Source organism: Ochotona curzoniae, unplaced genomic scaffold, assembly GCF_017591425.1.
Source record: "Ochotona curzoniae isolate NIBS_2020 unplaced genomic scaffold, NIBS_Ocur_1.0 scaffold_2587, whole genome shotgun sequence".
Taxonomy (NCBI): domain Eukaryota; kingdom Metazoa; phylum Chordata; class Mammalia; order Lagomorpha; family Ochotonidae; genus Ochotona; species Ochotona curzoniae.
Genome location: NW_024467096.1, coordinates 4,514,370 through 4,527,932, shown reverse-complemented (window position 1 = coordinate 4,527,932; position 13,563 = coordinate 4,514,370). Strand labels below are relative to the sequence as shown.

General features: G+C 43.5%; 1 protein-coding gene across 2 annotated transcripts in view; it reads left to right on the top strand.

Moving 5' to 3' along the window:
- Positions 1–13,185, top strand: part of SLC12A8 (solute carrier family 12 member 8) — a 122,179-nt gene extending 108,994 nt beyond the window's left edge. For both annotated transcript variants that reach the window (XM_041002823.1, XM_041002822.1), the window contains 4 exons: positions 2,097–2,194; positions 2,704–2,821; positions 9,003–9,063; positions 13,013–13,185. In XM_041002823.1, the coding sequence (XP_040858757.1) occupies positions 2,097–2,194; positions 2,704–2,821; positions 9,003–9,063; positions 13,013–13,175 (440 nt within the window). In that variant the 3' untranslated portion in view covers positions 13,176–13,185. The remainder of the gene's footprint in view (positions 1–2,096; positions 2,195–2,703; positions 2,822–9,002; positions 9,064–13,012) is intronic.
- The last annotated feature ends 378 nt before the right edge of the window (positions 13,186–13,563 follow it).

Here is a 13,563-nt window from a genome sequence, read left to right as displayed (position 1 = left end):
AAATAGACAAATAAATATTTAATCAGTAAGATTTTAAAGAGGAAGTGAAATGGTGAGAGAAATTTGCTTAAAATCATGGTTTAGTGTAGGTTCACCGGTAATGACAATCCTCAAGTGTGGCTAAAGAAGTTGAGAGTTGAGGTGAGTGAAAGAAAGGATTTTTGGAAAGAGAACTGCAAGCAATGAACAAGCATTGAATGAGCTGCTTATGTGGAAGCCACAAAAATGATGACGATGATGATAACGATGATGAGTGCTGCTACAAAGGTAGTGAGTTAGGGGCTGAGATCTTTACTAAAAAGGAGCCGGTGATCATGAAGTTGGTAAAAGGCTGTAAAAAGAGTAGAGTGTGCGGGCCCGGCGCAGTGGTGCAAGTGGTTAAGGTCCTCACCTTGCATGCCCGGGATCCCACATGGGCACCGGTTCTAATCCAGCTCCCTGCTTGTGGCCTGGGAAAGCAGTCGAGGACGGCCCAAAGCTTTGGGACCCTGCACCCGCGTGGGAGACCCGGAAGAGGCTCCTGGCTTTGGATCGGCATAGTATCGGCCCGTTGCGCTCACTTGGGGAGTGATTCATCGGACGGAAGATCTTCCTCTCTGTCTCTCCTCTCTGTATATCCGCCTTTCCAATAAAAATAAAATCAATCTTAAAAAAAAAAAAAAAGAGTAGAGTGTGAAATAGTCTGTTGTCATGCACGTAAGAGGAGCCAGATCATATGCCACAGTGATCAGAGAGGATGGAAGACTTAGACTAGAAGTCTCTGATAAGTCACAGCTACATGCCCTGCCCTGGGCTCAAGATGCTGTGGCTCCTGCCCCATGACAGAGAAAACCCAGTGGGCATGGAAGCATATGAACAGATGCACGACCACAGTGGTAAGTCCAATGGAGGAGAGGAAATGGATCCTAAAGTAATCTTTTTTTTTTCTGTTAGAAAATTATATATTTTTTTATTGTTATTAACATTGTATTCTGTGATACAGTTTTATAGGCACTGTGATTCCCCCCACCCCTCCTATACCCCTCCCCCCATAGTGGATTCCTCCACCTTGCTGCATAACTACAGTTTAAGTTCAGTTGAGATTCCTTCATTGCAAGCATATACCTAGCATAAAGTCCAGCATCTTATTGTCCAGATAAGTTCAACAGCTTCTTGGGGAGACCTTCTCTGGTCTGAAGGTAGAGCTAACAGAGTAAAATCCCGGTCAGTTAAAAGCCCCAACAAAACATCAGCAACAATATATAGTGTTATGGAATTAATTGACATAGTATTGAGTAAACTTAAACCTGAAAGTTTGGTGTTGAAGTGAAGTATCAAGTCCAGCCGCATGGATGTAACCTACCATTTGTTTGCATCTTTGCTGTGGTGGTCATGATCATTAGACTATGGTGTTGCACATTCCCTGTGCATTGTCGTGGTTAAATCGAGCGTTTCTGGAATCAACTATCATCTGGGAAGACAGAGCTGCATGAAGCTAACACAGCTCCGAGAAGCTTGAATGTGTCTGAAGCCCGTGGAGGATGAGGCCTCCAGGAGGGACCAGATACTTGTTTATTTCAAGGCCAGTTTAACCCTTGGCCACCTCAGCTGCCAGAAGGAATCAGAGGAACAGTCTCCTTCTTCCCAGTGCCCTCATCAGCATCTGTTCTCCATCTGAGACCAAGCTAACCTGACTTGACCTTCAGAGACAGGAGGTAGCTAAGACCACCCTCTAGTAGACAAAAGCCAGCCTAATCGATTGGTCCTGGTGTCACACTTGGGAACCCAAAGTGCCAACTGTCTGGTTTTCCCTTCCCTGTCTCTGCCCCTCCAGTTCTGCAGGTGACAGAGGTGGAGATATGGGTAGTCATTTTTGAGGTGGGGGGGGGAGGGCAACTCTGCTTAGCACTCCACCCTTCCCTTCCCTTTCCTTTGCTTCTCAGATCCTTGGCACATAGGAAACTATTTTCTATCTCCAAGAGCTACTACCAGGAGTTATCTTTAGTCTGAGCTAAAAAACTGAGAAGAAAGGAGCTCATTGATACCTACTCATAAACGTAGAAAGTGGTCTGGTAGCAAATTGGTAACCAGGGCCTTGGCTAATTTATTTCTTTCAGATTTTTTCCTGAAGCCCAGGCTCCAGGAACAAGACGTCCAGAGGAAACCAAGTTCTATTTACACTCACATATGCAATCCCTGGGTCTCACTGTTGGGGGTGAGTCATTTCATCTTGATCCCAATTGTCCCTAAGACTAAAGTCAGACAAAAACATTGTGATCTTGGGGGAAGGAAAGAGAGTGCTTAATATAGTGTAATATGCTTTAAATGCCTACTTATATTAGAGTTTAGATGAGAACTGCATGTGGCAAGATTACGTCTAAGAAACATCTATTTCAATCAATGCCTCACTTTTCAAAGAATTACTTGTCACTGATAACTTCTGGGTTGCTCAACTTTTAGGTACCCTAAGTTAGCTGTGTTAAGAGGAAGTTCAGAAAAGGTAGGCTACAATAACGGCTCTACTTTTCCATCAAAGAATATTTCCGGGAAATGTCCTTCTAAATATCTGTGTAGACTAGTTATTTTGAATTATCAGCAAACTTTGTTCAGATTTTTATGGTTAGCATTGATATAAAGTGCTATTTCTTTAGGCTGTGGCCCTGTGACTGACTCGCCATGAGGAAAAAACCCTGGTGACTTGTCTTTCCTGCTCTGTTTGCACAGGCTATTGGGTCTCTTCTCATCATGTTTGTGATCCAGTGGGTCTACACCCTGGTTAACATGGGTGTTGCAGCCATTGTGTATGTCTACATCGGCCAGGCCAGTCCAGGACTTCCTCTTGGTAAGCAGCAGAGCCATTTTGTCACTATTTCTCTTATTCTTCGGCATTCATTAAAACAAACAAATTTTGAACATCTATCAAATGCTGAAATTGATTCAGGTGTGAATCCCATTTTCTTTTTTTTTTTTTAAGGTTTATTTATTTTTATTGGAAGTCAGATATACAGAGAGGAGGAGAGACAGAGGGGAAGATCTTTCATCTGATGATTCACTCCCCAAGTGACCGCAATGGCTGGAGCTGAGTCAATCAGAAGCCAGGAGCCTCTTCTGGGTCTCCCACGTGGGCGCAGGGTCCCAAGCCTTTGGGCCATCCTGGACTGCTTTCCCAGACCACAAGCAGGGAGCTGGATGGAAAATGGAGCTGCCGGGATTAGAGCCAACACCCATATGGGATCCCAGTACATTCAAGGCTAGGACTTTAGCCTCTAGGCTATCACGCCAGGCCCAAATCCCATTTCAAGTAGCTTATAGTTGAGGGGAGAAATATGACATACACGTAACTGCTATCATTTAATATTATGCAAATGAAAACAACTTGTAAGGAATATAGGACATGCAGAAGTAAAATGGAGAACAATGACAGTACAAGGGAAGAAAAGGAAGTATAATATTGCAAGATTTTTTTGAAAAATGTATTTGTTTTTATTTGAAAGGCAGATTTACAGAGAGGAGAGATACACAGAGAGGTCTTCTATCCATTGGTTCATTCCTCAAATGGCTACAACAGCAGAGTGGAGCCAATCCAAAGCCACGAGTTAAGAACTTCTTCTGGGTTTCCCCTGAGGGTGCAGGGTCCTAAGGACTTGAGCCATGCTCCACTGCTTTCCCAGGCCGTAAGCAGGGAGCTGGATGGGAAATGGAGCAGCTGGGACACAAACTGGTTCCCATGTGAGATGTTGGTGCTTGGAGACACAGGATTGGCTAGTTGAGACACAGTGTCAGCCCCTGTTGTAGGATTTTATACTGTTTGGTAAGTTTAAGGTGTGAGCTATAAATCATAAGACAACTGTTAAAATAATATAACAAAGAGTAATGGTGAGATATAGAGGAGATTAAATGAAAAGAAACAAATCTGAAATGAAAATAAAGCAGAAAAAGAGGAAAACGATATTGCAGGATATGTAGACAAGCCATAGAACAAATAATAAGGAACTGCTGTTGTGGCACAGCAAGTCAATTCCCTGCCTGTATTGCTGTCAGGCCGTATGAGAACCAGTTCCAGTCCCGGCCGCTCCACTGCCATCCCAGCTCCCTGCTAATGTGCCTGGGAAAGCAGAAGAATATTGGCCCAAGCACTCTGGCCTCTGTTATACATCATGGAGACTGGGATGAATGTCTAGACTCTGGCTTTGGCCTAACTAGACCCTGTTATTCTAGCCATTTGGGAAATGAACCAGCACATGGAATACTTCTCTTTCTCTGTTTCTTTGCCCTCTCTTTAACTCTGCCTTTTCATTGATCTTTAAAAAACTTAATGAAATGGTTTATATAATCCTAGCCACATCAATAATTGCATTAAGTATAAATGCTCTAAACACTCCCAGTTAAATGTCAAGTATTATCAGATTGAGTAAAACGGCATGACCCAAATATATGCTACCTACAATAAATCTTTATTTAAATATAAAATCGCAGGCAAAATAAAGAGATTAGGGCAGGTGTCATTAATCATTAAACTACTACTCGAAATGCTCACATCCCATACTGGAGGACCTGGGTTCAAGTCTCAGCTCTGCTCCCAATTCTAACTTCTTGTGCCCACTGGGAGGCAATTGGAGATGGTTTAAGTAATTGGGTCCCTGCTCCCATGTGAGAGACTCAGATCGACTTTTTGGCTCCTAGCTTTGGTCTAACCCAGTTCCAGCTCTTACAATCTTCTGGGGAGTGAACCAGCAGGTGACAGATCTATGCCTCTCAAATAAATAAAAATAAATTTAAAAACTGAAAAGAAAGGTAAATGTTTAGACAACGACATACCAGGCTATCACTAATGTAAAGAAAGCTGAAGTGGCTATGTTACCAGTTAGGCAAAGTAGATTTCTCTTTTATGTATGTGTGTATGTATGTATGTATGTGAAAGGAAGAGTTACAGGGGGTGGGGGGGAGTAAAGGACAGAGAGAGATCCTCCATCTGCTAGTTCACTCCCTAAATGGCCACAGTGGCTGGAACCAGACCGGGCTGAAGCTAGCAGCCAGGAGCTTCATCTTGGTCTCCCACAAGGGTGAGCAGGTGCCAAAATAGGCCATCTTCCACTGATTTAGCAGCAGAGAGGTGGTTTGGAAGTGGAGCAGCTGAAACTCGAATTAATACTCATGAGATACCAGTGTCACAGGCAGCAGCTTAACAGGCTATGCCTCACACTGGTCCCAGACAAAGTAGATTTCAGGGAAAAAAAAAAAAACACAATTCTAAAAAGAAGTCTTATAAAAAAAAATCGTCAAGAAAGCATAATAAATGCTAACATTTGTTTACTTAAACAGAGCTTTGAAATATGAACATGAAGCAAAACCTAATATAACTACAAGACAAAAAGACATAGTCATTGCCAGAGATTTCAACAACACCTCTCTCCCAGTAATTCAGAGCTGAGGGGGGACGGGCCATGAGCCCTAGAAGCCTCACAACTTGATGTGTTCCGTCTCTGCCAAGGGAAACCACAGGCAAGACTCGAAACTCAGTAAATCTATAGCAGGCCTCGTTTTTAAAGACTATTTATTTGAAAGAGTTGCAGAAAGAAAAAGAACCACACACACACATACTCAAAAACACACATCATCATCATCATCGTCTATCTGCTGATTTAACCTCCCCTCTAAGTGGCCACGATGGCCAGGTCTGAACCAGGCCAAAGCCAGGAACCTTGGCTTCCTCTGGGTCTCCCACAGAGGTAACACAGGTCCAAGCACTTGGGCCATCTTTCTCTGATTATCCCAAGCTATTACCAGGGAACTGGATCAATAGGGAAACAGCTGAAATAAAAACCGGTGCCCATTTGGAATGTTGGCAGTGCAGGCAGTGACTTAATGTGCTATGCTACACTGCTGGCCCCCAAGCAAGCCAATTTTTAAGCTAATAATGTTGTATGGCCTGTATATGATGTTATAAATATCCAAATGGCCCCTGGCAGAAGACAAGTTCTTCACTCCTGCAGCAACTGATAGAACTAATAAACAGTAAAGCTATGGAAAACTTTATAATATTATCAACAAGGCTGGCTGACATTTATAGAAACGCTACCACCAAAACAGAACACAGCTTCTTTTTCTTTCTTTCTTTTTTAAAATTTACTTAATTTTTTCTGGAAACGCAGATTTACAGAGAGAAGGAGAAACAGAGAAAGATCTTCCATCAGGAGCTGAGCTGATCCAAAGCCAGGAGCCAGGAGCTTCTTATGGGTCTCCCAGGTGGATACAGAGGTCCAAGCACTTGTACCGACTTCTGCTGCTTTCCCAGGCCATCAGCAGAAAGTCAAATCAGAAAGGGAACAACTGGGATACGAACTGGTGCCCATATGAGATGCGGGCAGCTGGAAGTATTAGCCAGTTGAGGCAACACACCGGCCCCTAGACCTTCCTTTCAACTTAAGTGAAGTACATGCCAGGATGATCCATATTTTAGGAGAAATAAAACAAGTTTCTAAAAATAAAATACTCTAGACAATACAAGAGCAATGCTTTCTGGTCAATTAGAAACATGCAGTAGAAAGATTCAGAATATTCCCCGATATTTAGAGGAACACTGAGTAACCAAGAATATGAAATAAACTATAGAAATGAATCGCTCATGTCAAAGAAGAAAATAGAAATGAAATTACAAAATATTCCCCTAATAAAAATGCAGAGATTCAAAATTATGGGAGCTAGCCAACTCAGTTTGAAAGATCTTCAGTAAGTTCAAGGAAATGGATATCACAGAAAATATCTGCATGGATTTCAGAACCTTTTTCGCAATGAAATAAATGTGTCTTTTAATTGTTTTTTTTTTCACAAACTTTTCAAGTACCATCACCTAAGGGATGCTATCATCACATAAGGGAAATTTACAGCATGAAGTTCGTTATTAGAAAATAAGTTTTCAAATCAGTGATGTTGGCTTTCAACTTAAAAAAGAAGAGTAAATGAAATCCAACTTAAGAAGAAACAAAGGAAATGACAAAAGTTAAAGTGGAAATAATTACAGTGTAAAATGAAAGAGAAGAAAAAGAATGCCAGTAAAAGAAAAAAATGTGTTATATGAGCACATCAATAAAATTGATAAACCCCTAAAACCTGACTGATCATAATAAAAGCAACATCAATTACCAATTCCATAAGTGAGATTTCATCACTGAAGAGTCTTCATGTTAAAAGAAGATAAAGGTATATTATAAATAGCTTTATTTCAATAAATTTGACAATTCAGATGAATTGGGCAAATTCCTTGCAATATACAAACTAGTAAAACTCATTGGAGAGGAAATAGTTATACAGCTATTCAAATTATGCCTTAAAGAAATTAAATAAGTTTATTAAAAATATTTTCATAAAGAAAACTCTAGATCCAAAGTTCACTGGTAGTCATTAATGAATTCCACCAAACACTTATGGAAGAAAGAATATCATCAGTTCTAGAAGAACTCTTTGGAAAATTGCAATTACTTATTTATGAACATAGATCCAAAAATCCATAACAAAATGGTAACTAATGGAATCCAACAATACGAGCGTATGAAAAAGCTAATACTTCATGACTAAGTGGGTTTATCCCAGGAAGACAAGGTTAGTTAGTTTAAAATTTGAAATTAATGATTTAAAGATGAAAAATGCAAACATTAAGGTGTTGATGAGAATAAATTATAGAAACAAACAAATGGAAGCATCCTGTGATCATGAATTAGAAGACTCTATATTAATTTTTTTCTTTTCTGCCCAAGACTCTATATTCTTAGGACATTAGTTGTCCCTAACTTCTTACATAGGTTTGACACAACTCATCAAAATCTGAGCTCCCTTCTTTTGTAGAAATTGACAAGCAAATTCCACAATATTTATGTAGCCCTGCATGATTGCTCAATTGGAATAATTCTCCCTTTTCAAAGCTCTGGGATCCCATATGGGTGCTATTTCATGTCCTGGCTGCTGCTCCACTTCCCTTCCAGCTCCTTGCTTTTGGCTTGGGAAAGCAGTAGAGAATAGCTCAAGTGATTGGAAACCTGCACCCATGAAGGAGACTTGGAAGAAGCTCCTAGCTCCTGACTTTGGTTTGGCTCAGTTCAAGACTTCCTCTTTTCAAGGTTGATGTTACATTCTTAGTTATTAATTAATGTTAATAAAATGTTTTGTTATCTTCCCTCTGTCACACAATACAATGCAACAGAGTGTCTTCTCTCAGCAATTTTAGATATGAGTGCAAGTCTAAAATGTGTCCCGGAAAGATACTGAGGAAACACCATATACCATTGATATTAGACAGATATTCAGACACAGGCCTCTCAAAATAATACTAACTTCCTGATCATATATCTGACATTATCTCATTAATCAGTTTGCAACCTGTGTATATATGATTTGGAAAAGCATTTTATAAAATTACATTGACTTATTTTTCTAAAGTATTTATAAATTATTATGTGAATATTTTAAACATACACAAAAGCAATGGGTGAATTCTCTTTTCCAAAAATATTTGGTAAAACCTATAGAGACGTTTGCTGGTTCTCGTGTATGTTGGGAGTTTAAATACATTGACCCTGTTCAAACTGGGCTTCTGTGGGGCAGGTATGTGATCTGGCAGCCTGGTGCCTCCTGCGTGCTGCTTTGGGCTGTCTGGGCTTGCCATGGATCCCCAGTTCCCAAGTCCCACTTCCTGCTAATGGAAGGCCCGAGAGGCAGAAGTTGGTGACTCAAGTGTTGGGTCTCTGCCGTTTCCGTGGAAGACACGGATGAAGTTCCTAGCTCCTACGGCAGGCATTTGGGGGAGTGAACTGGTGGGTGGAGGCTGTGTATCTCTCTACCTCTAGCTCTTTTTCTTTCTCTCACTTTCTCCCTCCATGTCTTTCTGTGGGTGTTTGTATGTGTGTGTCTTTTTGTATCTCAAAAAGCCATTTGAAAAAAAAAAGAAAAGAAAAACAGAAACGCTGCAACACCTGGGATTGTAGCAGCTCACGCCTTCATAAACGCTAATGTAAATGTCTTCCCTACAGGATCAGCCTCCAACTTCAGCTTTTTCCGATGGATGAGGTCTCTTCTGACCCCCACCTGCAGGTCTGTGCGCATTGGTGGTGGTGGTAAGGAGGGGTCAGTACCAGGGTGAGTGAGTGTCCAGAATCCTGGGAGGTGTCCAGGATACCCCACTCCCAGCTGGCTTTGGGCCTAGTGTGGGAAGCTGGCAGTTGAGAATGTGCAGGAATCTTGGGTTTTGCTCCCCTCTGTGTTCCACCAGGACATCCAGACCCCATGCATCAGGCCTTCAGAAGCTCCTATCAGCTTGGGCCCTCTTCCCCTCAACCCTCAGTGATCATGAGTGGAGGCTTGTTTTAGAAACCCACAGTGGGGCTCACGAATCTCGGCCCCCAACTCTCAGGCAGTTCACGGTAACATCCCTTCAGAAGCTCCTATCAGCTTGGGCCCTCTTCCCCCCAACCCTCAGTGATCATGAGTGGAGGCTTGTTTTAGAAACCCACAGTGGGGCTCACGAATCTCGGCCCCCAACTCTCAGGCAGTTCACGGTAACATCCCTTCAGAAGCTCCTATCAGCTTGGGCCCTCTTCCCCCCGACCCTCAGTGATCATGAGTGGAGGCTTGTTTTAGAAACCCACAGTGGGGCTCACGAATCTCGGCCCCCAACTCTCAGGCAGTTCACGGTAACATCCCTTCAGAAGCTCCTATCAGCTTGGGCCCTCTTCCCCCCAACCCTCAGTGATCATGAGTGGAGGCTTGTTTTAGAAACCCACAGTGGGGCTCATGAATCTCGGCCCCCAACTCTCAGGCAGTTCACGGTAACATCCGTGCATAATCACACACAAGATCAGAACGCAAAGGCAATGTGAAGCCAGGGCTTGCATTCCTGCATCTCACATCAGGGGGCGGTAGGCATGACCTTCGTGGTCATGCAGAGGCTAAGTGCAGAAGTCAAGCAGAGTTCCTCAGTGTCCAGATGCCAGGAGAGGCAGATGCACCTCTGTGAGAAGCAGAAGGCGCCAGAGAGAAGGCCAGCTTAATCAGGCACCCTGATGTCCTTCCTGCTCCAGCTCTCACACTGCCAATGCTTTCTCAACTTCAAAAGCCTTGGGATCCTCAAGAATGACCTCTACCCTGTGTCCGCTTTCTGTGTCAGCAGCCAAGGCTTCAGGCTGGGAATATCCGGGCAGAACCCCACCCAGTGTTTATCTGGTTTCATTTTGGTTGGTTTGTTTTTGCAACTCTAGATGCACTTGCCAGTATTTCCCAACTCCCACGCCAAGACATTGCTAATGGATCTTGGGACCCTTTTCCATTGGTCCCAGATGTACATGCAGAGCCTTCTATTTTCTCTCATATTGTTGCTGTGGCAAAATACACATATAACATAAAATCCACCACCATAACCACTTGAAAGCTGATGGCCCAGTGGTGTTCTGTACTTCTGTGTTGTGGTCCAGCCATCATCCCCAATCCAGAACCTTTCATCTTTCCACACTGAAACCCCAAGCCCACCAAACACTAACCCTCCATTTCCCAGAGTCCTTTTCAAGACAGCTCTTTACAAGAACCACCGATTTTAATTTAAATTGCTACAAGAAAGAAAACCTCAGTGTTAGAGTTTGGGATGATGACAAAAACCAAAAAAGACCAGGGGCTGCAGAAACCAAGAAAGGGGGCCCAGGGACTGAGGCTGGAGTTTGGAAGGAGGGGCTACCCATCCTCACCTGCCGAGGCTAGCTGGGTTACTTGTCCAGGTGGAGCCAAAAGGAGGGTGAGGTCCAAGGTTGGGCTCACTTGGAAACAGATGTTATGTTGGATGCTGCCTACAGATTTTGAAGCTGAAAAGTACTGTGTGGGTGAGAGTGTTTGGTCTTATCTGATTAACAAGAACATTTTTTTAGTCCTTTCTTGCTGTAAGACCAACTGTGGCCTTGAAGGTGACTACTCTTTTTGTTGTACTCTGGAGTCCTGAGGTTCCCTGAGCTCTGAATGCAGAGCTCTGTAAAAGATGGCTCTTGGGAAAGGACAGGTGTTTGGGCTGGAGTAGAAGTCAAGTGGAAGTGGGCAGTCTCCATCTACCCTTGGCCTTGCCATGGCTCCTAGGAGACAATCTGCAATGTTCAGGATGATGATTCATTTCAAAATAAAAAGCAAGCTGCTGTGTTTTCCATTCTGTAGCTTTGAACTTTCCCCTCCCTGCAGCACCAAACATCCTTCAAACCTCTGTGTCCTTCTGGGTTTGGGCAGAAGAATTTGCTCTATTACTCCCTCTTACATCTGCACCAATGTGATGCTAATCCTGACCTTGAGAAGGCTTTCTCTTCTGGAACCATAGCAACTGTCCAAATAAGAGTTCTTAAACCATTCTAGACTAGAAAGTAAAATATGTTATTACTCCCAGCTCAAAAGAATGTGATGGTTTCATCTTTTTTTTTTTTTTTAAGGCACTGGTAAAAATACTGCCTTGATTGATTTGACATTTTATGTCCCTTTCTAACCTTACTTATATTTTTTTAAAAATTACTATTATTTTGTTTGAAGGGCAAGAAAGATCTGTCATCTCTTGCTTCACTTGGCCAATGCTCTCACCAGGCTGGGCTGGGCCAGACCAAAGCCACGAGCCTGGAACTCCGTCTGGGTCTCCCACACAGGTGGGAAGGACATGAGTGCTTGAGCCCATTATGTCTTGCCTTCCAGGCTGCCAGCCTGCAGGGCAGGGGAGCCAGAACTCAAGCAGGCCCTCTGCTAGGGGATAAGGGCAGCACCCACTTAATCTCGACAGCCATGGCACAATCCCACCCCCTAACCTTAGCTTATGCAGCTTTTACAAAACCACATTCCCAGAACCCTCTGCTTCTATAGTTTAGATCAGTTATCGCCAAATGACTGCCACGCCTTTAATCAGGTGATCGGAACTTGAGTGGTGTAACATTTTGCCAGAGTATTAGTTAAAACTTTTCTGCTTCAACCAATTGATGAAAATAAACATCTACCTTTTTACGGCTCTCATATCTGTTCCGGATGGAAACAGTTGAACTTGACGATGAGCAACGGGCACAATTCTTTGAGAGTAAAATGGTGAAGAGGCACTTGGTTGCCTAACTCCAGACTTCAGGCCCTCCCACAGACGGCTGGGCCTGGCGGGGAGCTGGGAAGATGAACAAACAGAGGTGGAAGGAGGTCAAGAGATCTCCCGAGACCACGAAGCAGATTGGTGATGGAGCCATGGCTGTTTCTGTGTTCTGAAGCTGCGGGGACTACCTGTCTGAACTTGGCTTCCTCCGTTCTCCTCTCGCACGTCCTCTAGCGTAGGCTTCATCCAGCTGTATCTGAATGCAGAGCTCCTCTGGGACTCGCCGTTTGCCTGCAGACCACCTTTTCTCTCCAAAACTTTGCAACTTGCCTTTTTGCTATTTGCCTTATGACTGTGGCTCTGGGAATCCATTCCTGGTCCAACTTGCTTTCCAAGCTGTCAGGAGAAACTTTCCCTTCCTGCTCTCCTAATCACCCAGCTTCTCTACTCCATTATTCATTTGAAAAAAAAAAAAAAGAAGAAGAAGAAGAAGAAAAAGAAAAGCTACAGAGCCCTACTATGACACCATTTGGAAGGCAAAAGTCCTCGTTGTAGTTTTTCTCCTACCATGTGAATATTGTTTTATGCTTTTCTGCTTAAGAAGGTAATGATCATCCTACTTTTAAAATTTGCTGTGAGGATACTTCAAAAAAAAAAAAAAAACTCGTGGAAAAAGTGACATTAAAGCATAGGTTTATTGTGGCACAGAAAGGTGCGATCTGTTTAGTCTTTTGTAATGCCCACTTTTCATGAACTTTTCTAAAGACTGTCCCGCGTTGTTCAGAAGCTGTCCTCCCTAGCAGCTTCCAAGGCTTACATGGGCAACATTTCAGACCCTGCTCGGTCATGTGCACAATGGATGGTCTGACCAGAACAGACTTACCTTCCCTGGTCTCCACTTGGCTCTTCGCTCCTTACCACCCTCTGGGTCTCTTTCTGCTCTCTCTCTCCCTGAAGGAGCTTGCGGTCCCCCCAGGAACAGATCATTTTGGCGCCGTCCCCTGCCAGGGTTGACATGGCAATGACCCAGCTCACTCAGGAGAACGCTGACTTCGCTTCCCGGGATCGCTACCACCACGCCTCCTCCGTGAGTCGGGAACAGCTGATGCCTCGATACTAGAAGCCGCACTGGGACCCTTGGGCCCGGACCTTGGGTGGTGCTGCTTCTCCTCGGCCGGCGGGAAACTCCAAGACCCGCCATTCCCACTGCTGCTTTAGACGACGGCTGAGAGCCCCGAGTCTACCCTCTGTAACCTTAGAAAGAGCTCTCCATCTTCCCGGACACCAAAACTGCCAGAAGTGGGGAACCATACCTTGCTATTTCTGAGAGCTTCAATAAATGCTCATTTTTAATTAAATTTATTTATTTAATAAAGAAGCTACTCACATGGTTCCAAACCCCAAAATATACTCGGGGGAAGAGTGAAATCTCACTCCTATCCCTTCTGCTCAGCTCCTACCCCGACCAGAGACAACCACATTCTCATATACACTTCCTGCTGTCCTTC